A 23,835-nucleotide genomic window follows, 5' to 3' on the forward strand; every position below is an offset into this window, starting at 1 on the left:
ATTCCTCCTCAAATTAAAAGCTCATAGACTTCTATGGGATTCCGCACTCCCATTCACACTTCTGAATTTCCGCTTGCGGAAATTCAGAAGTGTGAATGGGGGTGCAGAATAACATAGAAGTCTATGGCTTTAATTTGAGGCTGTCTATGAGACATATGTTTGGCCGGGGGGAGTTCTGCCAAACATGAGACAAGTAGAGACAAGCATAGCAGCCCTAGCTACAAAAAAAGAAAAAATATTATGTAAATCTTGCATGTGAAATGTTCTCGTTGAATGTAATAAGTGGTGGAGGATAACGTTACATGACAATAGCCAAATCTGACAAGCAGGGAACGTTATTGGGTTTTGTCAGTATTGAATTTTATTAAACACCTGGAGCTGTCCTTGTTCTAGGTCCTGTGGAAGCATCCAGAAGGCTGCGGAAGTGAGAATACAGATGGAAACATGTCCAAGTGCATGAGACAATATAGAATGATTCCAAGCTGGATTCATTTTTACATTTTCTTAGATGAACATTTATAGCTTGGAAAAAAGACGAGACAGAGGGAATATGATAGAAACTTTTAGATACATAAAGGAAATCAGAATGGTAAAGGAAAAGAAGAAATTTTAAAGAACAGTTTAACCCCTTAACCCCTTAACGACGCAGGACGTATATTTACGTCCTGCGCCGGCTCCCGCGATATGAAGCGGGATCGCGCCGCGATCCTGCATCATATCGCGTCGGTCCCGGCGCTCATCAACGGCCGGGACCCGCGGCTAATACCACACATCGCCGATCGCGGCGATGTGCGGTATTAACCCTTTAGAAGTGGCGGTCAAAGCTGACCGCCGCTTCTAAAGTGAAACTGAAAGTGACCCGGCTGCTCAGTCGGGCTGTTCGGGACCGCCGCGGTGAAATCGCGGCGTCCCGAACAGCTGACCGGACACCGGGAGGACCCTTACCTGCCTCCTCGGTGTCCGATCGACGAATGACTGCTCCGTGCCTGAGATCCAGGCAGGAGCAGTCAAGCGCAGATAATGCTGATCACAGACGTGTTAATACATGTCAGTGATCAGCATAGGAGATCAGTGTGTGCAGTGTTATAGGTCCCTATGGGACCTATAACACTGCAAAAAAAATGTAAAAAAAAGGGTTAATAAAGGTCATTTAACCCCTTCCCTAATAAAAGTTTGAATCACCCCCCTTTTCCCATAAAAAAAATAAAACAGTGTAAAAAATAAATAAATAAATAAACTTATGTGGTATCGCCGCGTGCGTAAATGTCCGAACTATAAAAATATATCATTAATTAAACCGCACGGTCAATGGCGTACGCGCAAAAAAATTCCAAAATCCAAAAAAGCGTATTTTGGTCACTTTTTATACCATTAAAAAAATGAATAAAAAGTGATCAAAAAGTCCGATCAAAACAAAAATCATACCGATAAAAACTTCAGATCACGGTGCAAAAAATGAGTCCTCATACCGCCCTGTACGTGGAAAAATAAAAAAGTTATAGGGGTCAGAAGATGACATTTTTAAACGTATAAATTTTCCTGCATGTAGTTATGATTTTTTCCAGAAGTGCGACAAAATCAAACCTATATAAGTAGGGTATCATTTTAACCGTATGGACCTACAGAATAATGATAAGGTGTAATTTTTACCGAAATATGCACTGCGTAGAAACGGAAGCCCCAAAAAGTTACAAAATGGCGTTTTTTTTCCGATTTTGTCGCACAATGATTTTTTTTTCCGTTTTGCCGTGCATTTTTGGATAATGTCACTGCAAAGTAGAATTGGCGATGCAAAAAATAAGCCATAATATGGATTTTTAGGTGGAAAATTGAAAGGGTTATGATTTTTAAAAGGTAAGGAGGAAAAAACGAAAGTGCAAAAACGGAAAAACCCTGAGTCCTTAAGGGGTTAAAGACATGGCCCATTTTGCCCTTAAAGAGTACCTGTCATGATCTTGTTAAATTTTATAATCCTCCCATTTCACTGCCCCATCATGATAAACCATCCCACGCCTTTATTTTTACTATTTGTTAGTTTTCTACCTTGATATTGCTCTGTATTTTCTGCTCAGTCTCAGTAAGATTCACAGACTGGGAAGGGGCGTTACCCAGCAGGTGTGACATCACCTGAAGCCATACAGGGGAGAATTTCCTCTCTCACTCTGCTACCCACAGCCAAGAGCAGTTCAGTGTGAGATGAGCTATGATTGACTAAGGCTGCACATCCCCCCCTCAGCACTCCAGACTGCATTTCCTGATTTTGGACTTCTGCCAGGCCAGCAGGAGTCCAAAGTCTGTGCAAGAGATGGGGGAAAATGTGCTCTAGACAAGTAGGGAGACACCTAGTGGTAGATTTTTTAAACACAAAAAAAACATAGAAAACTTCATTTCTTTTAAACAAAATGCATTAGAAAGATTTTTTATTTACCATAAGAGTGCAATAGCAAAAATTTGTTTTAATGACAGTGCCCATTTATCCCATTCCCGCTATAGGACGTATGCATACGTCCCAGCACCTGACATCATAGCCAGGCACCCCCCGATCACACTTGTCCCAGCAGCATTAACCCCATAATGTCTGAAGCCTCATGACCACGGGGCCAGAGTATCATGATGCCATGACTCCACCCCCTCAATGCAAGTCTATGGGAGGGGGCATGATGGCCGTCATTGGCTTGCATTGAGGGGGCAGGGTGTGATGTCACGATACTCCGGCCCTGTGGTCGTGAGACTTCAGACTCGGATCCTCCAGTTCACACAGGTGGGTGCTGCATGAGAGATTGCGGGGGTCCCCAGCGGCAGGACCGCTGCGATCAGACATCTTATCCCCTATCATTATCCCCTTTAAAGACCTGGCCAATTTTAATTTTTGCATTTTTGTTTTTTCCTCCTCCCCTTCTAAAAATGTTAAAGCTTTCAATTTTGCACCTACAAAACCATATAAGGGCTTGTTTTTTTGCATTACCAATTGTACTTTGTAATGACATCATAACTAGCTGAGTACCTGGCGTTGCCCAGTTTTTCCTTCCTCATCCTTGTTAGGGAGGAAAATCAACAAAGGAGGAAGCTTTTGACTTCAAATCCCATCCCCGACCTCCTATCCCGTCCTCCTATCCCCTCCTCCTATCTCGACCTCCTATGCCGTCCTCCTATCTCGACCTCCTATCCCGTCCTCCTTTCTCAACTCCCTATCCCGTCCTCCTATCTCCACCCCCTATGCCGACCTCCTATCCCGACCTCCCATCTGGACCTCCTATCTCCACCTCCTATCTCCACCTCCTATCCCGTCCTCATATCCCGTCCTAATATCCCGACCTCCTATCCCGACCATCCTGTCCTCCTATCTTGACCTCCTATCTCGACCTCCTATCTCGTCCTCCTATTTCGACCTCCTATCCCGTCCTTCTATCCCGTCCTCCTATCTCGACCTCCTATCCCGTCCTCCTATCCTGTCCTTCTATCTCAACCCCCTATCCTGTTCTCCTATCTCCACCTCCTATCTCCACCTCCTATCCCGGCCTCTTATCCCGGCCTCCTATCTCGACCTCCTATCTTGACCTCCTTTCCCGTCCTCCTATCTCGACATCCTATCCTGACCTCCTATCCCATCCTCCTATCTCGACCTCCTATCCCGTCCTCCTATCTCGACCTCCTATCCCGTCCTTCTATCCCGTCCTCCTATCTCAACCTCCTATCCCCTCCTCCTATCCCGTCGTCCTATCTCGACCTCCTATCCCGTCCTCCTATCTCGACCTCCTATCCCGTCCTCCTATCTCAACCCCCTATCCCGTCCTCCTATCTCCACCTCCTATACCAACCTCCTATCTCAACCTCCTGTCCCGTCCTCCTATCTCGACCTCCTATCCCAGCCTCCTATCCCGACCTCCTATCTCGACCTCCTATCCCGACCTCCTATGCCGACCTCCTATCTCCACCTCCTATCTCTGTCCTCATATCCCGTGTTCATACCCCGTCCTCCTATCCCGACCATCCCGTCCTCCTATCTTGACCTCCTATCTCGACCTCCCATCCCGTCCTCATATCCCGACCTTTAATATGTGTACCAGGTATTGAAATATCGCCAGCTGTACGGTAGTTATGTGGGAACATACATTTCCCATAGATTTGCATGGGACTTTAAACAAAAACCCTGACCCTCACAAATGTGGGTAGTTAAGTGTTAAATTAACTATCCTATAATTTAAGTGGACATATAAGTAACATGTAAGCAAGTATTATCGAAATATCTCCAGCCGTTTGGAAGTTATGCAGTAACATATATTTTCCATAGACTTGTATGGGACTTTAAACATAAACCCCGCCCCTGGCAAATGGGGGTGAGTAAGGGTTAAATCACCTATCCTATGTTTGTTGTTGACATATAAGTAACATGTGTGCCAAATTTCATGTTAATATCTTTAGCCGTTTGGAAGTTTTTGTGGAACATACACACACACACACGTTGAGTTTTATATATATAGACTAGCTGAATACCCGGCGTTGCCCGGTTTTTCCTTCCTAATCCTTGTTGGGGAGGAAAATAAACTAAGGAGGAAGCTTTTGACTTCATATCCCGTCCTCATATATTGTTGTCATATCCCAATCCCATATCCTGTCCTCATATCCTGACCTCCTATCCCGTCATCATATCCCAACCTCATATCCCATCCTCACATCTCGTCCTCATATCCCGACCTCCTATCCCGAACTCTTATCCCGTCCTCCTATCTTGACCTCCTATCTCGACCTCCTATCTCGACCTCCCATCTCGTCCTCATATTCCAACCTGTAATATGTGTACCAGGTATTGAAATATCTCCAGCCATACAGAAGTTATGTGAGAACATACATTTCCCATTGATTTGCATGGGACTTTAAACAAAACCCCCGACTCCCTCACAAATGGGGGTAGTTAAGGGTTAAATTAACTATCCTATATTTTAAGTGGACATATAAGTAACATGTGACCAAGTATTATCGAAATATCTCCAGCCGTTTGGAAGTTATGCAGTAACATATATTTCCCATAAACTTGTATAGGACTTTAAACATAAACCCCGCCCCTGGCAAATGGGGGTAAGTAAGGGTTAAATCACCTAGCCTATGTTTGTTGTTGACATATAAGTAACATGTGTGCCAAGTTTCATGTTAATATCTTTAGCCGTTTGGAAGTTTTTGTGGAACATACATACATACATATATACACACATACATACATACATATATACACACATACACACACACACACACACACACACACACACACACACACACACACACACGTTGAGTTTTATATATATAGATTTGTGGCTGCCAGGATTGTTTCACTTTAATTTTAGATGCCGTGATCAATGCTATTTGCGGCATCTAAAGGGTTAATGCCGGGCATCGGCGTGATTGGCGATGCCCGGCATTAACCCTGTGTCCCGGCTATTAATAGCAGTCGGGACTCATCAGGTTTGAAGCTTGTGAGCACGCTTTAACCCCAAGTAATGGGACCAGGGAGTACAGGTACGCCCTGCGTCCTTAAGTACCAGGACTCAAGGACATACCTGTACGGCCTATGTCCTTATCAGGTTAAAGGGGTTATCCAGCAATAGAAAAGCAGAGCTAATTTCTTCCAAAAACAGCACCTGTCCACAGGTTGTGTGTGGTATTGCAACGTAACTCTATTCACTTCAATGGAACTGAGCTGCAAAACTACACACAACCTCTGCTGCAGTCTGTCCCACCTTATACCTTAATATAATGTCCCTCTGTGCCCCCTTGTACAAATGTGGTGCAGTTTTTAAAAGGGAATAAACCCAATACATGGGGTTATAGTGGGAGTGAACTGGATTACAATGAGGTATCACTTACCCAGATCTGTGTTCTGGAGATACACATTGTATTGACCTCCATCACTAAAAGCCAGCTTTGTACTTGTGCAAATGTCCCTGATACCTATTTCAATACCTGCCAGGGGTTTGAGGAAAGAAGGGGCTCAGAGCAGCATGGTGAGCTGTGGTGTCACCGAGTTAGTGTGAGGGGCGATGAAAGCGGAGGCAGGGAGACGGTACAGCGGCCATAATAAGTGGAGGGAGGACAGATAGCATCACTTCTGGGGTTCGGGCTTCTAGTGACTTAGAAAGCTAAGTGACAAACAGTACAGAGTGCAAGGCTCACAGTACTTCTTTGGCTTTATGTGTACTGCCTGGCACCCAACTTTCCCAGTCTCCTGAAGGGAATATTTGTCTTGTAAGGCAGCCTTATTAAAGACATAAAGTACCAGATGTCACACTTATAGCAGGGCCAGATTAAGGCTGCCTGGAAGACGGAGCACTTCATTATGATGCCCCCCCCCCCCCGGCAGTTCCCCCACATTAGGTGCAGTATAGTTCCCCACATTAGGTGCAGTATAAGACCCCGCACATTAGGGGTGCAGTACAGTTCCCCCACAAAAGGGGTGCAGTACAGTTCCCCCACATTAGGTGCAGTACAGTTCCCCCACATTGGGTGCAGTACAGTTCCCCCACATTAGGTGCAGTACAGTTCCCCCCACATTAGGTGCAGTACAGTTCCCCCACATTAGGTGGCGTACAGTTCCCCCACATTAGGTGCCGTACAGTTCCCCCACATTAGGTGCAGTACAGTTCCCCCACATTAGGTGCAGTACAGTTCCCCCACATTAGGTGCAGTACAGTTCCCCCACATTAGGTGCAGTACAGTTCCCCCACATTAGGTGCAGTACAGTTCCCCCACATTAGGTGCAGTACAGTTCCCCAACATTAGATATAGTATAGTTCCCCCACATTTGGTGCAATACAGTTCCCCCACATTAGGTGCAATACAGTTCCCCACATTAGGTGCAGTGTAGTTCCTCCACATTAGGTACAGTATAGATTCCCCACATTAGGTGCAGTACAGTTCCCCCACATTAGGTGCAGTACAGTTCCCCCACATTAGGTGCAGTATAGTTCCCCCACATTAGGTGCAGTATAGTTCCTCCACATTAGGTACAGTATAGATCCCCCACATTAGGTGCAGTACAGTTCCCCCACATTAGGTGCAGTACAGTTCCCCCACATTAGGTGCAGTACAGTTCCCCCACATTAGGTGCAGTATAGCTCCCCACATTAGGTGCAGTATAGTTCCCCCACATTTGGTACAGTATAGTTCCCCCACATTAGGTGCAGTATAGTTCTCCACATTAGGTGCAGTATAGTTCCTCCACATTATGTGCAGTATAGTTCCCCCACATTAGGTGCAGTACAGTTCCCCCACATTAGGTGCAGTATAGTTCCTCCACATTAGGTGCAGTTTAGCTCCCCCACATTAGGTGCAGTACAGTTCGCCCACAGACTTACAGCCTTCAGCCATATTCAGTGTATGGCTGGAGGCTGTATGCCTGTTTACTGCTCCACTTCAGTGTTCTGACCACCGCTCCTCCAGTCCGGGGACCCCGGGGGCCTATGGGCCATAGCAGTAGGTCCCGGGACCGTAGGAGCGGAGGTCGGAACACTGAAGATAATGTGTCGCTGGTCCCTTACCATGCGCGCACATCCTCCTCGATGACGTCCCGTGCGTGCGCATGCATTGATCTCCCGGCGGCCCCTGCATTTTTACAGTTAACGCGGGGGCCGCTGTACAGAGGTAACCACCGGGACATTCTTGTGTCCTGAAAAGATTTTTTGGGACACAGGGATGTCCCGGATGTGACGGGGGCCCCCTGCGGGCACGGAGCCCGGAGCAGGTGCTCCATAGCGCCAATGATGATCCGGGCCTGACTAATAGTCTACCATTCAGGAAACTTATAAAGCTAGTAACTAGTACTAGTGTGACTCTTCAGAATATTAGTGTGACACTTCAGAATATTAGTGTGACACTTCAGAATACTAGTGTGACACTTCAGAATACTAGTGTGACACTTCAGAATACTAGTGTGACACTTCAGAATACTAATGTGACACTTCAGAATATTAGTGCAGTGTTTCCCAACCTTTTTCGGGTCGGGGCACACCTCGGAAATTTTTTTTGACGAGCAAGAAAAAAAAAAAAAGGAAAAAACGGTAAAAAACGCAATTAACTATATCTATTTATCAGTGAGGATGTAGTTTAAAGTGCGGCTTTATACAGCAACTCACCAATGACGTCTTCTCTAATTTGCATCGTTGCCTTCTCTTCTCCATCTGGTCTGGGCCATCATCACGATTTCTTCCACACACAATTCTTCACCGGTAAACCTGCAAAACAAACCTATTAGGCGCCAAGCTTTTTTTTCTTTTTTTTTTTTTACATGGGTGACAGAGGGGTGTAGAGGGGTGGACATGGGTGACAGAGGGGTTTAGAGGGGTGTAGAGGAGTGTACAGAGGGGTGTAGAGGAGTGTACAGAGGGGAGTAGAGAAGCGTACATGGGTGACAGTGGTGTAGAGGAGCGTACATGGGTGACAGTGGTGTAGAGGAGCGTACATGGGTAACAGTGGTGTAGAGGAGCGTACATGGGTGACAGGGGTATAGAGGAGCATAAATGGGTGACAGGGGTGTAGAGGAGCATACATGGGTGACAGGGGTGTAGAGGAGCATACATGGGTGACGGGTGTAGAGGAGCATACATGGGTGACAGGGGTGTAGAGGAGCATACATGGGTGACAGGGGTGTAGAGGAGCATACATGGGTGACAGGGGTGTAGAGGGGCATACATGGGCGACAGGGGTGTAAAGGAGCATACATGGGCGACAGGGGTGTAGAGGAGCATACATGGGCGACAGGGGTGTAGAGGAGTGTACAGAGGGGTTTAGAGGAGTGTACATGAGTGACAGATGGGTGTACATGGGTGACAGAGGGGTGTAGAGGAGTGTACATGGGTGACAGATGGGTGTACATGGGTGACAGAGGGGTGTAGAGGAGTGTAGAGGAGTGTACATGGGTGACAGAGGGGTATAGAGGAGTGTACATGAGTGACAGAGGGGTATAGAGGAGTGTACATGGGTGACAGATGGGTGTACATGGGTGACAGAAGGGTGTAGAGGAGTGTACATGGGTGACAGATGGGTGTACATGGGTGAAAGAGGGGTGTAGAGGAGTGTACATGGGTGTAAATGGGTGACAGAGGGGTGTAGAGGAGTGTACATGGGTGACAGATGGGTGTACATGGGTGAAAGAGGGGTGTAGAGGAGTGTACATGAGTGACAGATGAGTGTACATGGGTGACAGAGGGGTGTAGAGGAGTGTACATGAGTGACAGAGGGGTATAGAGCAGTGTACATGGGTGACAGAGGGGTGCAGAAGAGTGTACATGGGTGACAGGGGTCTAGAGGAGTGTACATGGGTGACAGAGGGGTGCAGAAGAGTGTACATAGGTGACAGAGGGGTGCAGAAGAGTGTACATGGGTGACAGGGGTGTAGAGGAGTGTACATGGGCGACAGGGGTATAGAGGAGCATACATGGGTGAAAGAGGTGTAGAGGAATGTACAAAGGGGTGTATAGGAGCGTACATGGGTGACGGGTGTAGAGGAGTGTACATGGGTGACAAAGGGGTGTAGAGAAGTGTACATGGGTGACAGAGGGGTGTAGAGAAGTGTATATGGGTGACAGAGGGGTGTAGAGGAGTGTACATTGGTGATAGATGGGTGTACATGGGTGACAGAGGGGTGTACATGGGTGACAGAGGGGTAGATGTGTGATAGATGGGTGTACATGGGTGACAGAGGGGTGTAGAGGAGTGTACATGGGTGACAAAGGGGTGTAGAGAAGTGTACATGGGTGACAGAGGGGTGTAGAGGAGTGTACATGGGTGATAGATGGGTGTACATGGGTGACAGAGGGGTGTAGAGGAGTGTACATGGATGACAGATGGGTGTACATGGGTGAAAGAGGGGTGTAGAGGAGTGTACATGAGTGACAGATGGGTGTACATGGGTGACAGAGGGGTGTAGAGGAGTGTACATGAGTGACAGAGGGGTATAGAGCAGTGTACATGGGTGACAGAGGGGTGCAGAAGAGTGTACATGGGTGACAGAGGGGTGCAGAAGAGTGTACATTGGTGACAGGGGTGTAGAGGAGTGTACATGGGCAACAGGGGTGTAGAGGAGCATACATGGATGAAAGGGGTGTAGAGGAATGTACAAAGGGGTGTATAGGAGCGTACATGGGTGACGGGTGTAGAGGAGTGTACATGGGTGACAAAGGGGTGTAGAGAAGTGTACATGGGTGACAGAGGGGTGTAGAGAAGTGTGCATGGGTGACAGAGGGGTGTAGAGGAGTGTACATGGGTGACAGAGGGGTGTACATGGGTGACAGAGGGGTAGAGAGGAGTGTACATGGGTGACAGAGAGGTAGAGAGGAGTGTACATGGGTGACAGAGGGGTAGAGAGGAGTGTACATGGGTGACAGAGGAGTGTACATGTGTGACAGAGGGGTGTAGAGGAGTGTACATGGGTGACAAAGGGGTGTAGAGAAGTGTACATGGGTGACAGAGGGGTGTAGAGGAGTGTACATGGGTGATAGATGGGTGTACATGGGTGACAGAGGGGTGTAGAGGAGTGTACATGGGTGACAGAGGGGTGTTGAGGAGTGTACTTAGGTGACAGGGGTGTAGAGGAGTGTACATGGGTGACAGAGGGCTAGAGAGGAGTGTACATGGGTGACAGATGGGTGTACATGGGTGACAGAGGGGTGTAGAGGAGTGTACATGGGTGACAGAGGGGTATAGAGGAGTGTACATGGGTGACAGAGGGGTATAGAGGAGTGTACATGGGTGACAGATGGGTGTACATGGGTGACAGAGGTGTGTAGAGGAGTGTACATGGGTGACAGAGGGGTAGAGAGGAGTGTACATGGGTGACAGATGGGTGTACATGGGTGACAGAGGGTTGTAGAGAAGTGTACATGGGTGACAGAGGGTTGTAGAGAAGTGAACATGGGTGACAGAGGGGTGTAGAGGAGTGTACAGAGGGGTGTAGAGAGGTGTACAAGGGTGATAGATGGGTGTAGAAGAGTGAACATGGGTGACGGGGGCATAGGGGTGACAGAGGGGTGGACAGGGGGTGGACAGGGGTTACAGGAGGGTGGACAGGGGGTCAGAGGGGTGGACAAGGGGGTAAAAGAGGGACAGGAGTGACAGAGAGGGGTGAACTGGGGTAACAAAGGGACAGATGGGTGAACAGGAGGGTGGACATGGGTGACAGAGTAGACTACGGGGGTAGACATGAGTGACAGGGATGGACAGGGGAGTGGACAAGGCAGACATGGATGACAGGAGGGTGGACATGGGTGACGGGGATGATAGGTGGGGGGACATGTGTGAGTGCAGGTGGACATGAGTGATGGGGGTGGACATGGGTGACAGGAAGGTGAACATGGGTGACATGGGTGACAGGCAAGGGTGGACATGGGTGACAGGGAAGGGTGGACATGGGTGACAGGGAAGGGTGGACATGGGTGACAGGGAAGGGTGGACATGGGTGACTGGGGGGGTGTGGACATGGGTGACTGGGGGTGTGTGGACATGGGTGACTGGGGGTGTGTGGACATGGGTGACTGGGGGGGGTGGACATGGGTGACTGGGGGGTGTGGACATGGGTGACTGGGGGTGTGTGGACATGGGTGACTGGGGGTGTGTGGACATGGGTGACTGGGGGTGTGTGGACATGGGTGACTGGGGGGGTGGACATGGGTGACAGGGAGGGATTACATGGGTGACAGGGGGGGTGGACATGGGTGATAGAGATGGACAGGGAGGTGGACAAGGCGGACATGGCTGACAGGGGGGGTGGACATGGGTGACTGAGGGGGTGGACATGGGTGACGGGGGGGGTGGACATGGGTTACAGGGGGGGTGGACATGGGTGATAGAGATGGACAGGGAGGTGGACCAGGCGGTCATGGCTGACAGGGGGGGGTGGACATGGGTGACAGGGGGGGTGGACATGGGTGACAGGGGGGTGGACATGGGTGACAGGGGGGGATTACATGGGTGACAGGGGGGGGGGTGGACATGGGTGATAGAGATGGACAGGGAGGTGGACCAGGCGGACATGGCTGACAGGGGGGGGGGTGGACATGGGTGACAGGGGGGGGTGGACATGGGTGACTGGGGGGGTGGATATGGGTGACTGGGGGGGTGGACATGGGTGACTGGGGGGGTGGACATGGGTGACTGGGGAGGGGTGGACATGGGTGACTGGGGGGGGTGGACATGGGTGACTGGGGGGGGTGGACATGGGTGACTGGGGGGGGTGGACATGGGTGACGGGGGGGTGGACATGGGTGACAGGGAGGGATTACATGGGTGACAGGGAGGGATTACATGGGTGACAGGGAGGGATTACATGGGTGACAGGGGGGTGGACATGGGTGATAGAGATGGACAGGGAGGTAGACAAGGCAGACATGGCAGACAGGGGGGGGTGGACATGAGTGACGGGGTCGGGGGGGGGTAGAGGGTGGACCTGGGTGACGGTGGGGGGATTTAGACAGGGTTGAGAAGGTGAACAGAGGGGTGGAAAGGGTACGGTACCTTAATCAAGCCGGCCCGCGCATCTTGCAGTTCCACAGGAGGCACTGGAGTCCGGCGCAGGTGCAGCTCGTTCCGCCCCAGGGCACCATATCCGGCTCACTGCGCCGCAAGGGAGAGGGGGACGCAGGAGACGGAGAGTGAAGGAGGGGGACGCGGGGGACACAGGGAACAGAGGGGGAAGGAGGGGAACACGGGTCACGCGGCAGACGGAGGGGAACACAGGAGATGCAGGGGGACGCTGTGTGCGCAGTGCGCACGCAGACTTCCCGTCCCCCCTGCGCCGTCAGGCCGGGGCGGGACATTTAAAAAAAAATAATAGTAAAAAATAAAAAAATCACGGCAAAATCCCGCGGCACCACGGGCAGTGCTGAACGGCACACACGTGTGCCGCGGCACCGCGGTTGGGAATCACTGTATTAGTGTGACATTTGTGGTACTTTACTCCATGTCTCCTCTCCAATATGGCTGCTTCACCAGACAGATACTCCCTTCAGGAGACTGGTAAAGCTGAGTGAAAGGCAGTACACATAAAGCTGGGGAAATAGTGTGAGCCCTGCACTGTGTACTGCCAGTCACCCAGCTTTCCCTGTCTCCTGATGAGTGCATATACCCATATAGTGACCCACACAGTGGATACACATATACATACACACACATTACCTGTATACAATTACAATACTAACAGACATGCAAGAACAATTAGGCACAGGACATTTACACACATACACACTTACTTTTTATGCAGAATTAGGCAGTTTTACTGTCCAGCCTGCAGCCCTTCCCTCCTCCTTTCCCCGACTGCAGAGCTGTATACAGCAGGAGGCTGGGGAGGGGAATGGGCCCTGGAGAGAGGTGAGGGGCTGGGTACCTCTTCCTGTCTGTGTGTGAGGAAATGCTGAGCCTGGGTGTTTCCAAGCAGGTAAGTTCTGCAGAGTCCATGCAGGGCAGGGAGAGCTTTTTACTGACATGCAGTGTGGAGTGCAGGAGAAGGGTGACAGAGCTGCAGCAGCGGGCCCCTGTACACAGCGCTCCAGGTCCTGGCCCCTGACAGCAGTTCTGCCTGTACTGCCCTGATGGCGGCCCTGGTCCAGGTGCAACTGTTTCCTTTCTCAGCAACCCTATAGTTAGGTCCAGGCGGCAAGTCCTGGGAAAAAAAGTGTGGGAACTCACCCAAGATTTCCACTTAAAGGGGTACTAGACCTCTTATACCCTATCTGCTGCTGGGGACCACCACGTTCTCCCTGCTGCACCCGGCGTTCATTTAGAGAGTTTGGGTGCAGCGCCAGAGACTTGTGACGTCATGGCCCCTCAATGTAAGTCTCATGCCCCCTTCCATTGTATTGTATTGAGGGGGCATTACTGTGACATCATGAGCCTCTGCCCAACATCACCAGTCATCTGGCATGGAGCAAAGCTCGCTCTGTGCACCGGATGTCTAGGGTGCCGCAGCCGAGATCGCAGGGGTCCTGCTGCTGGACATACTTTGGATAGGGGATCCGATGTCTAGGGGCAAAGTACCCCTTTAAGGGCATGACTCCTGCTAATGGGAACTGCGTTCCAGCTGTGGAAATAGTGCAGGAACTCCGTTCCCATGAGTTCCTGCAGGACTTGAGCCCTGGTTAGGTCCCAAACCAGATTAGGGAACACCATGGATTATGCTGTTTAGGGAACAGAATATGTTTGTCATTTACCTTCTAGTCAACTCATTAAAAGCAAATAAAACTAAACATTAAAATAGAAATGTAAGGAATTGGTCCCTAAAAATGATTTCAGGGAAGTCTTATATCTCCGAAATAGGCAGGTTTGAATATACATTAATCTCTAATGCTTGCTAAGGACCATTACACTTTTTATATTAACTATGAAAATACACTTGAAAAATTATTCCTCACTTTTGCTCTTGAAGCGCTATTGTAATTAATCTTTAGAAAATGGGAATCTAAAAATATCCGATCCCTTGCTCACAGGAACTTATAAAAAGACTATGAACACTGAAGAAGAAAAAGAATTAAAAAGTAACATTTTGAAGGACTTCCTTGAAATACAGCGCAGCAGTGTTTGATTATAGTAAAGCGTAATTCAGTCAATGAGATTATTTCATTAGATATGATACATACATTCATGTAATGTGATTTCATCATTCTACATTGAATTGCTTTATATTAACATGGTAACCTTTCTTGCTAGTAAGTATGATAGAGTTTTTGAAAGTTGAAAGAGTGTTTTAACCTGTGGTTATATTTTTCTACTCGCAGAGGCACCATTTTGGTCTTATTTGATGTTTCTTTCTAGAATTGGGTTTGTCGCTTAGTTAGTAAAATAGTAGCCATACTCACCTGTTCCAATCCCCTGCAATGCTGTTCTAATGGCTCCTGCTTCCCACTGCTCAGTGAGTGGCATCATGCAGTGGTGACCTTCCTTAGCTAGTAAATGGCTGAGGAGGCATTTCCTGCAGGGTCAACAGAAGGGGAGATATAAGAACAGCAGTGCCAAGGGATATAATTCCCCCTGTGCCCCCTAATATCTTAATATAACACCCCCTGTACCCCCTTATACATTAGTAATGCCTCCTCTGTGCCCCTCTATACCTTAGTATAATGCCCCACTGTGCCATCTTATACCTTATTATAATGCCCCCTGTGCCCCCTCATACATTATTAATGCCCCCTGTGCCCCCTTATACCTTAATATAATGCCCTGTGCCCTCTTATAAATTAATATAATGCCCTATGTGCCTCTTTATTCATTTATATAATGCCCCCATGCCCCCTTTTACCTTAAAGTGTACCTGTCAGACTTCACAAAAAAAAACAAAAAACGAATATGTTACTCAGTACCTAATACTGAGCATATACATCTAATTTGTATGCACCTATCACCTATATTTATTATAAAAATCCTTCTTTACAATAGCTCACAGTGTTAGAAATCCTCTCAGGGGAAGAGGGTGAGTCCCTCCTTGTGGTGGTGGTAGGTGATTGGTCCGTCATGAATAACTCATGGACAAGCCTAATGTTGTTGCAGGACTGGTTAGTGTCCCAGTAGATATGGGGACCCTTAAAGGGGTACTCCGGTGCTTAGACATCTTATCCCCTATCCAAAGGATAGGGGATAAGATGCCTGATCACGGGGGTCCTGCCACTGGGGACCCCCGTGATCTTGCACGCAGCACCCCAGTTAAAATCAGTCCCCGGAGCATGTTCGCTCCGGGTCTGATTACTGGCGACCACAGTGCCGGCGGCGTGTAACGTCACGCCTCCGCCCCCGTGTGACGTCACGCTCCGCCCCTCAATGCAAACCTATGGGACCTGTGGTCGCCAGTAATCAGACCCAGAGCGAACATGCTCGGGGACTGATTTTAACTGGGGTGCTGCGTGCAAGATCACGGGGGTCCCCAGAGGCGGGACCCCCACGATCAGGCATCTTATCCCCTATCCTTTGGATAGGGGATAAGATGTCTAAGCGCCGGAGTACCCCTTTAATGGTGGGATTTTAAGGAGCCGTGTTCATTATTAAATATTGAAAAAATTGTAAAATCAGTAACAACATATACATTTTTTTGGGATCTGACAGTGCCCATTTAATAAATGCCCCTTGTGCCCCCTTAATATACCTTAATATAAGGCCTCCCTGTGCCCCCCATATGCTCATAGTACCCCCATTGTGTCTTAATAGAAAAAGTAAAACCAATAATACTTACCTAGTCCATGTTCCTAAGATGTATGGAGCAGCTCTTCTCTTCAGTGTATAAGTCACATCATTGCACTGGCCTGCAAGGGGATCGCATCAGAGCGGCTCATAGGCTATGTTCACACCGCAGAATTTCTATGATTTCAATAGGATTCTGCTGCACTGTGCGCACTGCGAAATTTCTGCCATGGAAAGCCTGATTCTGGCATCCACAGAAACATTGAATCCGTTGCTGTGGATTCTGCTCATCTATGGAGACTGCACATTTCCGAGTGGTCCTGGTGCCGCCGCATTAAGTAAATGTGCGGAATGTCTGCCTATATTTTCTGGCTAACATTCTGCACATATCGACCATATGAACATGACCATAGGCTGCAGAGCGGAAGTGCCAGCAGCTGCAGCCTATGGCAGTGAATGGGGAGCGGGAAATGACAGGTCCTGTGGCTCCACCATTCTGCTTTGCCTTAATCTGTTCCTGGAGAAGGAGGCAGATACGGGGGCTGGGGTGACACCACCGTGAGATGATTGCTTCCCCCTTGGTGATGTCACTTGTCGGCTTTGTACTTGGGCCCTGTGGCCCAGGGAATCAAAGCCCCTCTTCCATATAAGAAGATCCCAGTACTGTAAATGACACATGGCAGGCAGGCGTCCTTGGGCACCATTGTGTGAATTCAGTAGTAAAAATAAAATATACAAATTAAATAAAGTGTATTAGGCTTACAGGAAACCATTTTAGTGTTAATCCATATAGCTATTAAAATGAAAACATGGTCAAGCCAAATGTTTGTGTGCCAGTAGAGCAATGTTATTTATTTATTTTTTTCAAACAGTGTATCTACTGCTGTTGCAAAACGACAACTTCCAGCATGGCTGTTCGGACATGCTAGTAGTTGTAGTTTTGCAACAGCTGGACATACACTGTTTCAAAAAACACTTTAAAGGAAAACAGTCATCCAGTTCACCCACACTAAACCCAAAATACTGGGTTATAGTGCGAGTGAACAGGAGACCAATGCGGGGTCTCTGACTAATATACATACCTTCAGTCCGGCGCCTGGTCCCTCTGAAGATCAGCTTATATCTTTGCTGAATTGCGCACTGGAGGCTGGCCCGCCGGGGGAATTTGAATATTCATGGCCGCTGGTCACGTAAGCGCTCAGTAGGTATCTATCGCAGTAAGATAGAAGCTGATCTTCAGAGGCACTAAAGGTATGTATATTAGTCAGAGACCCCGTATTGATCTCCTGTTCACCCGCACTATAACGCAGTGTATTGGGTTTAGTGTAAATGAATAGGATGACCGTTTTGCTTTAATAGGGGGAGGATTAGGTCAGTAAACAGACTTTTGAACATTTCCAAATGCAGCTGGCACCTGGGTTTTAGGCTGGCCATACATTGAGATTGGCATTTAGATTGGTCGAGTGTGATTACATTCTGAATGTGGAGAGGGGAGAAAGCTATTTCCAGACCCCGCTTATGGTAGTAGATTGAAATCCAACATGTCTGACTGTTCTTTCCCCAACATCTGTCAGGGGTGGGTGTAAGAAGGGCCATCACACAGGTAATTGACCCACATGGTGAGAAGGTGGGGTAGAGGTGTAGGCCACACCACAACCACACCTCCTCACCGCCATCTCTGTAGATGATGCAAAAACTACAACTCTCAGCATGCCCAGACTGGGCCTACTGAGGGTTGTAGTTTTGCAATATCTGGAGGCACCTTGGTTGTTCCGCAGCTAGGGTGGAGGACAACACTTGGTCCCAGCTGTTGTGCAAGTGATTGTCCGGATAACCAGTCCAGTATGTCAACATCCAAACAAAAGTTGGTCACAGCACAGAAACAGCAGACTCCAATATATAAAGAAAGCTGTGGTCTTTTATTGGTTATCAGCAGTGCAATGTTTCGGCTACAGGTTAGCCTTTGTCTGTGCTGTGACCAACTTTTGTTTGGATGTTAACTACCTGGCTAGTTACCTACCTACATACCTGACTACTTAACTACCTAGTTAGCTACTTAAGTGGGACACCAAGGGGGCATTTTTATAGTGTGGAGGCTTATAGGTGGGTAGATTGTGAAGAGGAGGGCACTGGAAAAATGCAACATCTAACATGTTTTCCTGAAGATGCTGAAAAGATGAAGTTTTGGCTGGGAAAAGTCGACATGGCGGTCTGATCCAAATGGAGAAGAAAAGGAAAGATGCCACCGCTGATGAGAAAAGACGTAATCTGTGAGTCCTTAGATGTAACTACATGACTACATTCACATGTAAATATTTTCTACTGTGATTTGCTTCATTATATTTTGCTGCCCACTAACTGACCACTAGCGGTAGCAAAATCTGCTACAGAAAATCTGCAGCAGAAAGTACACACATGTGAACATACCCTTTATGGTAAGCAGATCTAGTGTACAGCTGGAATATACCTCTATATGGTCCTGTATATAATCTTTTACATGGTGTTCAGATTATTCCTGTGCACAGCTAATATCTACCTCTGTATGCATTTGGGAATATGGGGGGGATTTATCAAGGGATTTAGAGCTCTTTTTTTGCTTACAAAAGTCGCACAAAAAGTCGCATGTGCACCTAAACAAATTTTTGAGCAACTTTTGGCTGTAAGCAAAAAGCTACAAAAGAGCTTATAAAGTGAATTTAATTTTGCACTTTGCAGTGGTCAGGGATTTATCAAGTGCGGAAGCCGCGCAAAAAGTTGCAACACCTCAAAAACTCTGTAAATGTAAGCCAGCTCGGAGCTGGCTTACAAAACAGCTTTTCAGAGCAAATTTTTATATTTCCCGCTGGCAGCCGTAATCACAGCTCCAGCGGGAAATGTGATATAACAACTGTACAAAGGAGCCCGGGCTGGCATTACTCTGCAGCCGCTTGGGCTCCATCATATTTTCTCCCCGCTACCCTAACTTAATGACGAGGACACGGATTTACATCCCCCCACTTGTCTACCACCCGCCCACGCTGCACATCTCCCATCTTTCTGCTAACTGTTGCAAGACTACAACTCCCAGCATGCCCTTACAGTGAGCACATGCTGGGAGTTGTAGTCTTGTAGTAGGTAGCATGCAAAAGATGTGCGGTGCGGGCGGGTGGGAGACAAGGGGGGAAATGTAAATCAGTGTCCTCGTCATTAAGTTAGGGTAGCAGGGAGAAAATATTACGGAGCCCGAGCTGCTGCAGAGTAATGCCAGTTCGGGCTCCTTTTAACCTACCTCGGTGCCGCAGAGTTTTTCTAGTCTCTACTGTAATTTCACATTCCCGCTGAGTCCCGTGATTGGCCAGGACCGAGCAGCCAATCACGGAACACGGCGGGAAATTTGATATTACAGTATGGGATATAGAAACTCTGCGGCTCCATCATATGTTAAAAGGAGCCTGGGCTGGCATCACTCTGCAGCCGCCCGAGCTCCATCTGATGCCATCCCCAATACTCTATCTAACTTAATGAGGGGATGGGGACACTGCTTTACATCCCCCCCTTGTCTCGCACCCGCCCGCGCTGCACATCTCCTGCCCGCTACAAGATGTATATACCTTATGGGAATAAAAGGGTCAGAAATAAAAGAAAACCAATATGGATGAATAAGAACGTTAAAGGGGCAATACATGACAAAAATAAAGCATTTAAACTGCTAAAACAGAATGGCAGTGACGAAGCATTAAAAAGCTATAGATAAAAATGTAAAATATATAAAAAACAGATAAAAGCTGAAAAAATAGAGACAGAAAGACTCATTGCCAAAGAGTAAAAGTAAAACTCATTGTAAAAGAGTAAAACTAACCCCAAAATGTTCATTAACAATTTAAATAGCAAAAAGGTTAAAAATGAAAGTGTAGGCCCTTTAAAAAACGATGAGGAAGAAATTATAAATGGGGATCAGGAAAAAGCAAATATATATAAACCAATTCTTCTCCACTGTATTCACCAAGGAAAATGAAATGCCAGGTGAAATACAGCGAGATAAGGTAAACTCCCCAGTACAGGTCACCTGTCTAACCCAGGAAGAAGTACAGAAGTTCAAATCACCAGTTCCAGATGGCATTCACTCCCGTGTTCTAAAGGAATTAAGTTATGTAATAGAGAGACCTCTATTTTTAATATTCAGGGACACTATAGTAACAGGGACTGTTCCCCAGGACAGGTGCATGGCAAATGTGGTGCCAATATTTAAAAAGGGGTCAAAAGGTGACCCCAGGAATGATAGGAATGTAGGTTTAACCTCGATTGTATGTAAATTGTTTGACGGTTTTCTAAGAAATGCTATTTTGGAGCATCATGATAAAAATAAATGTATGACCCCGTATCAGTATGGGTTTATGGGGGATCGGTCCTGTCAAACTAACCTGATCAGCCTTTATGAGGAGGTGAGCTCCAGGCTGGACCAGGGGGAATCACTGGATGTCATGTATCTAAATTTTTCCAAAGCATTTGATACGGTGCCACATAAAAGGTTGGTGCATAAAATGAGAAGGATTGGGCTGGGGGGGAATGTCTGTAAGTGGATAAGTAACTGGCTCAGCGATAGGAAACAGAGGGTGGTTACTCTTATTCTGGTGGTACTTATTCTGATTGGGTGACTGTTACTACTGGGGTACCACAGGGGTCCGACTTGTTACCTGTTCTATTTAATATATTTATTAATGACCTTGTAGAGGGGTTGAATAGTAAAGTAGCAATCTTTGCAGATGATACTAAACTCTGTAAAGCAGTAAACACAATAGAGGACAGTGCACTGTTACAAATGGATCTGGATAGGTTGGCGGCTTGGACTGGGAAGTGGCAAGGCAAATAAAATCATGGGGAGCATCAATAGGGGCATAGATGCCCACGACAAGGAAATAATTCTACCACTGTACAAATCACTAGGCAGACCACACATAGAATACTGTGTACAGTACTGGCAACCAGTGTACAAGAAAGATATAGTGGAGCTGGAGAGGGTTGAAAGACGGGCAACCAGGGTAATACGGGGAATGGGAGGACTACAGTACCCAGAAAGATTATCAGAATTAGGGTTATTTAGTTTAGAAAAAAGAAGGCTTAGGGGAGACCTAATAACTATGTATAAATATATCAGGGGACCTTACAGAGATCCCTCCCATGATCTATTTATACCCAGGACTGTATCTATAACAAGGGGGCATCCTCTACGTTTAGTGAAACTAAGGTTTATACACCAGCACAGATGGGGGTTCTTTACTGTAAGAGCAGTGAGACTGTGTAATTCTCTGCCTGAGGAGTTGGTCATGGTTAACTCGGTAAAATAATTTAAAATGGGACTGGATGCATTTTTGAAGAATAATAACATTACAGGTTAGGGATTCTAGCTCTATAGGGACAGGAGATTGATCCAGGGATCTATTCTGATTGCTATAATTGGAGTTGAGAAGGAATTTTTACCTCGAGTATGAGGGTATTTTTGCCTTCCTCTTGATCAACTCAGTAGGGACTCATTAGGGTTATAGATTGAACTTGATAGACTCTTCTCTTTCTACAACCTTATGAACTATGTTACTATGAGACTTCTCCTTTAATGTAGATAATAACATTACATAAATAATATACATTGGTTAAAAAATGTGTATATTCTTGGGTGAAAAAATGCTATCCCTGTAGCTGTTGCCTGTGAGTTTCTATGAGGAGTCCAAATACAGGAAGTGAGGGCAGGAGAAGCAGGACTCTGTGTGGGCTCCTGGCTTGTCAACCATCCTGCTGTGTGAGCCGGAGTGTGTCATAGAGCCTCAGTGTACAGAGCCCCGCTTGTCCTCAGTGCACAGAGCCCTGCTTGTCCTCAGTGTACAGAGCCCTGCTTGTCCTCAGTGTACAGAGCCCTGCTTGTCCTCAGTGTACAGAGCCCTGCTTGTCCTCAGTGTACAGATCCCTGCTTGTCCACCCACACTTCCTGTATTTGGCCTCCTCACAGAGACACACAGACAATCGCTGCAGGGACAAAATATACACATTTTTAACCAATGTATATTACAAATATACATGTAATGGCATTATCTACATTATCTAAAATAGTTTCTGTCTAATGACAGGTACACTTTAACGTCAGTTATTTTTTAACCATTTCCATTCCATCCTTTTTGACCATAGAATTCAACGTTAAATTACTAACGTACATTAGTACGTTAAATATAACGGAAATTGAGTGGAACCGATGATAACTAAGGATAGCAAGGATAACAATCGTCCATTGAAATCAATGGGATCTTTTAACTTCAGTTTCATTTCAGTTTCTCAAATTGAGTACTGGAAATGAGAAACAGATAAATATGGGAGCAGTGGCTGTCTGCTGCTTGTCAGTTTTTCGTTCTCAACATTTACATATAATTTATTATTAAAATCCATATTTTAATTCCGTCTGGATGTGCTGGTTGTAATATAATGTAATAATTCAGCCCTAATGAGAAATATATTGTCCTCTGATTTAATATGAATATCTACTGTGACCATTATAAAATCGTCACATACATCACTGCTACGTTAATTTAATAGACACGTGATATACAGTATAATGAAGGCCGACAATTAATTTCCTACAAAAATCCTCAGATTTACGCTGCAATCAATTACGTGCCTGTAACATATAAAAGTCTATAACTAACTATAGCTATAAATGAAGAGGACATAGATAGCAGCATGTCATATAAATATATAAGAATTTTACTATGTTGTCTTACTTTATAAACAAAAGGTTTTATCCTGCAAACTGGGGCAGGTCAGGACTGTTTGATGAATTGCGCCAATCTTTCAAAGTTCAACATTCCGGGTAAACACAAAATAAACTGAGAAAAGGTCAGAGTTTTTCTTGTTATTCTTTTTATAAGTAAGATTTGGTAAAGCCTTAGAAATAATCCACTGTATTTATTCCTACTGTGAACTCTAGTGAATGGCTACTTATCCCCACACACAGTACACGGTTAAATGACGGCTCAGTGTTCAGCCTCCCCCTTTCATTTTACCTGTTCCAGTAGTAAGGTCTTCTTGTGGTTTTTAGCTAAGTGATAGGCAGTGAAGGAGCCTTGGATTCCTGCTCCTAATACAATACAGTCAAACACTGCGCTGCTGGGAACAGCCATGTTTACTTGCTTCTTCACAATGAACGTGTAGAGAACAGGAGGCCACAAGCCCCCACACTGACTCCACCAGGAGGAGGGATCATGGACTCATTCCTTAAAGCAGAAATATCCAATTACTGCTGAAACACTGTTTGCATGCACTAAATACCTTGTCACAGTCTTGCAGATACAGTATTTTTTACCTTTCACACTTTCTGCTATTGCAAAGAATTGTTAACTCTTCTATTAATGATTATTCCAAATGTTTCTTGTAAATGTAAATATTTACTCGCAGTTGCTAAATGCTAAAATAAAGTTTTATATCTGTCAGGCCAATGTTCTTTTCAAGCAACTTTATTCAATCTTTGTCAATTGGACATGATTGATTTTGTAGTGGTCCCCGTGAGCTAAATTGGCACCTTTATTAGTATACTCCATGGAACTGTCTATAAATCCAGATAACTATTAATTACTTTACTGTCTTAAATGGGTACTTTGCCCCTACACATCTTATCCCCTATCCAAAGGCGGGACCCCCGTGATCTTGGCTGCGGCACACCAGACATCC

The 23,835-nt window shown here is 46.6% G+C and overlaps 1 protein-coding gene across 1 annotated transcript in view; it reads right to left on the reverse strand.

Annotated features, from left to right (window-relative positions):
* The window catches only part of PIPOX (pipecolic acid and sarcosine oxidase), a 155,598-nt gene extending 132,270 nt beyond the window's left edge, over positions 1 to 23,328 (reverse strand). The window contains exon 1 of the mRNA XM_056559050.1: positions 23,172 to 23,328. Coding sequence (XP_056415025.1) covers positions 23,172 to 23,288 — 117 coding nt within the window. The 5' untranslated portion in view covers positions 23,289 to 23,328. The remainder of the gene's footprint in view (positions 1 to 23,171) is intronic.
* Between the last annotated feature and the right edge of the window lie 507 nt (positions 23,329 to 23,835).

This window comes from Hyla sarda, chromosome 2 (assembly GCF_029499605.1).
Source record: "Hyla sarda isolate aHylSar1 chromosome 2, aHylSar1.hap1, whole genome shotgun sequence".
Classification (NCBI taxonomy): domain Eukaryota; kingdom Metazoa; phylum Chordata; class Amphibia; order Anura; family Hylidae; genus Hyla; species Hyla sarda.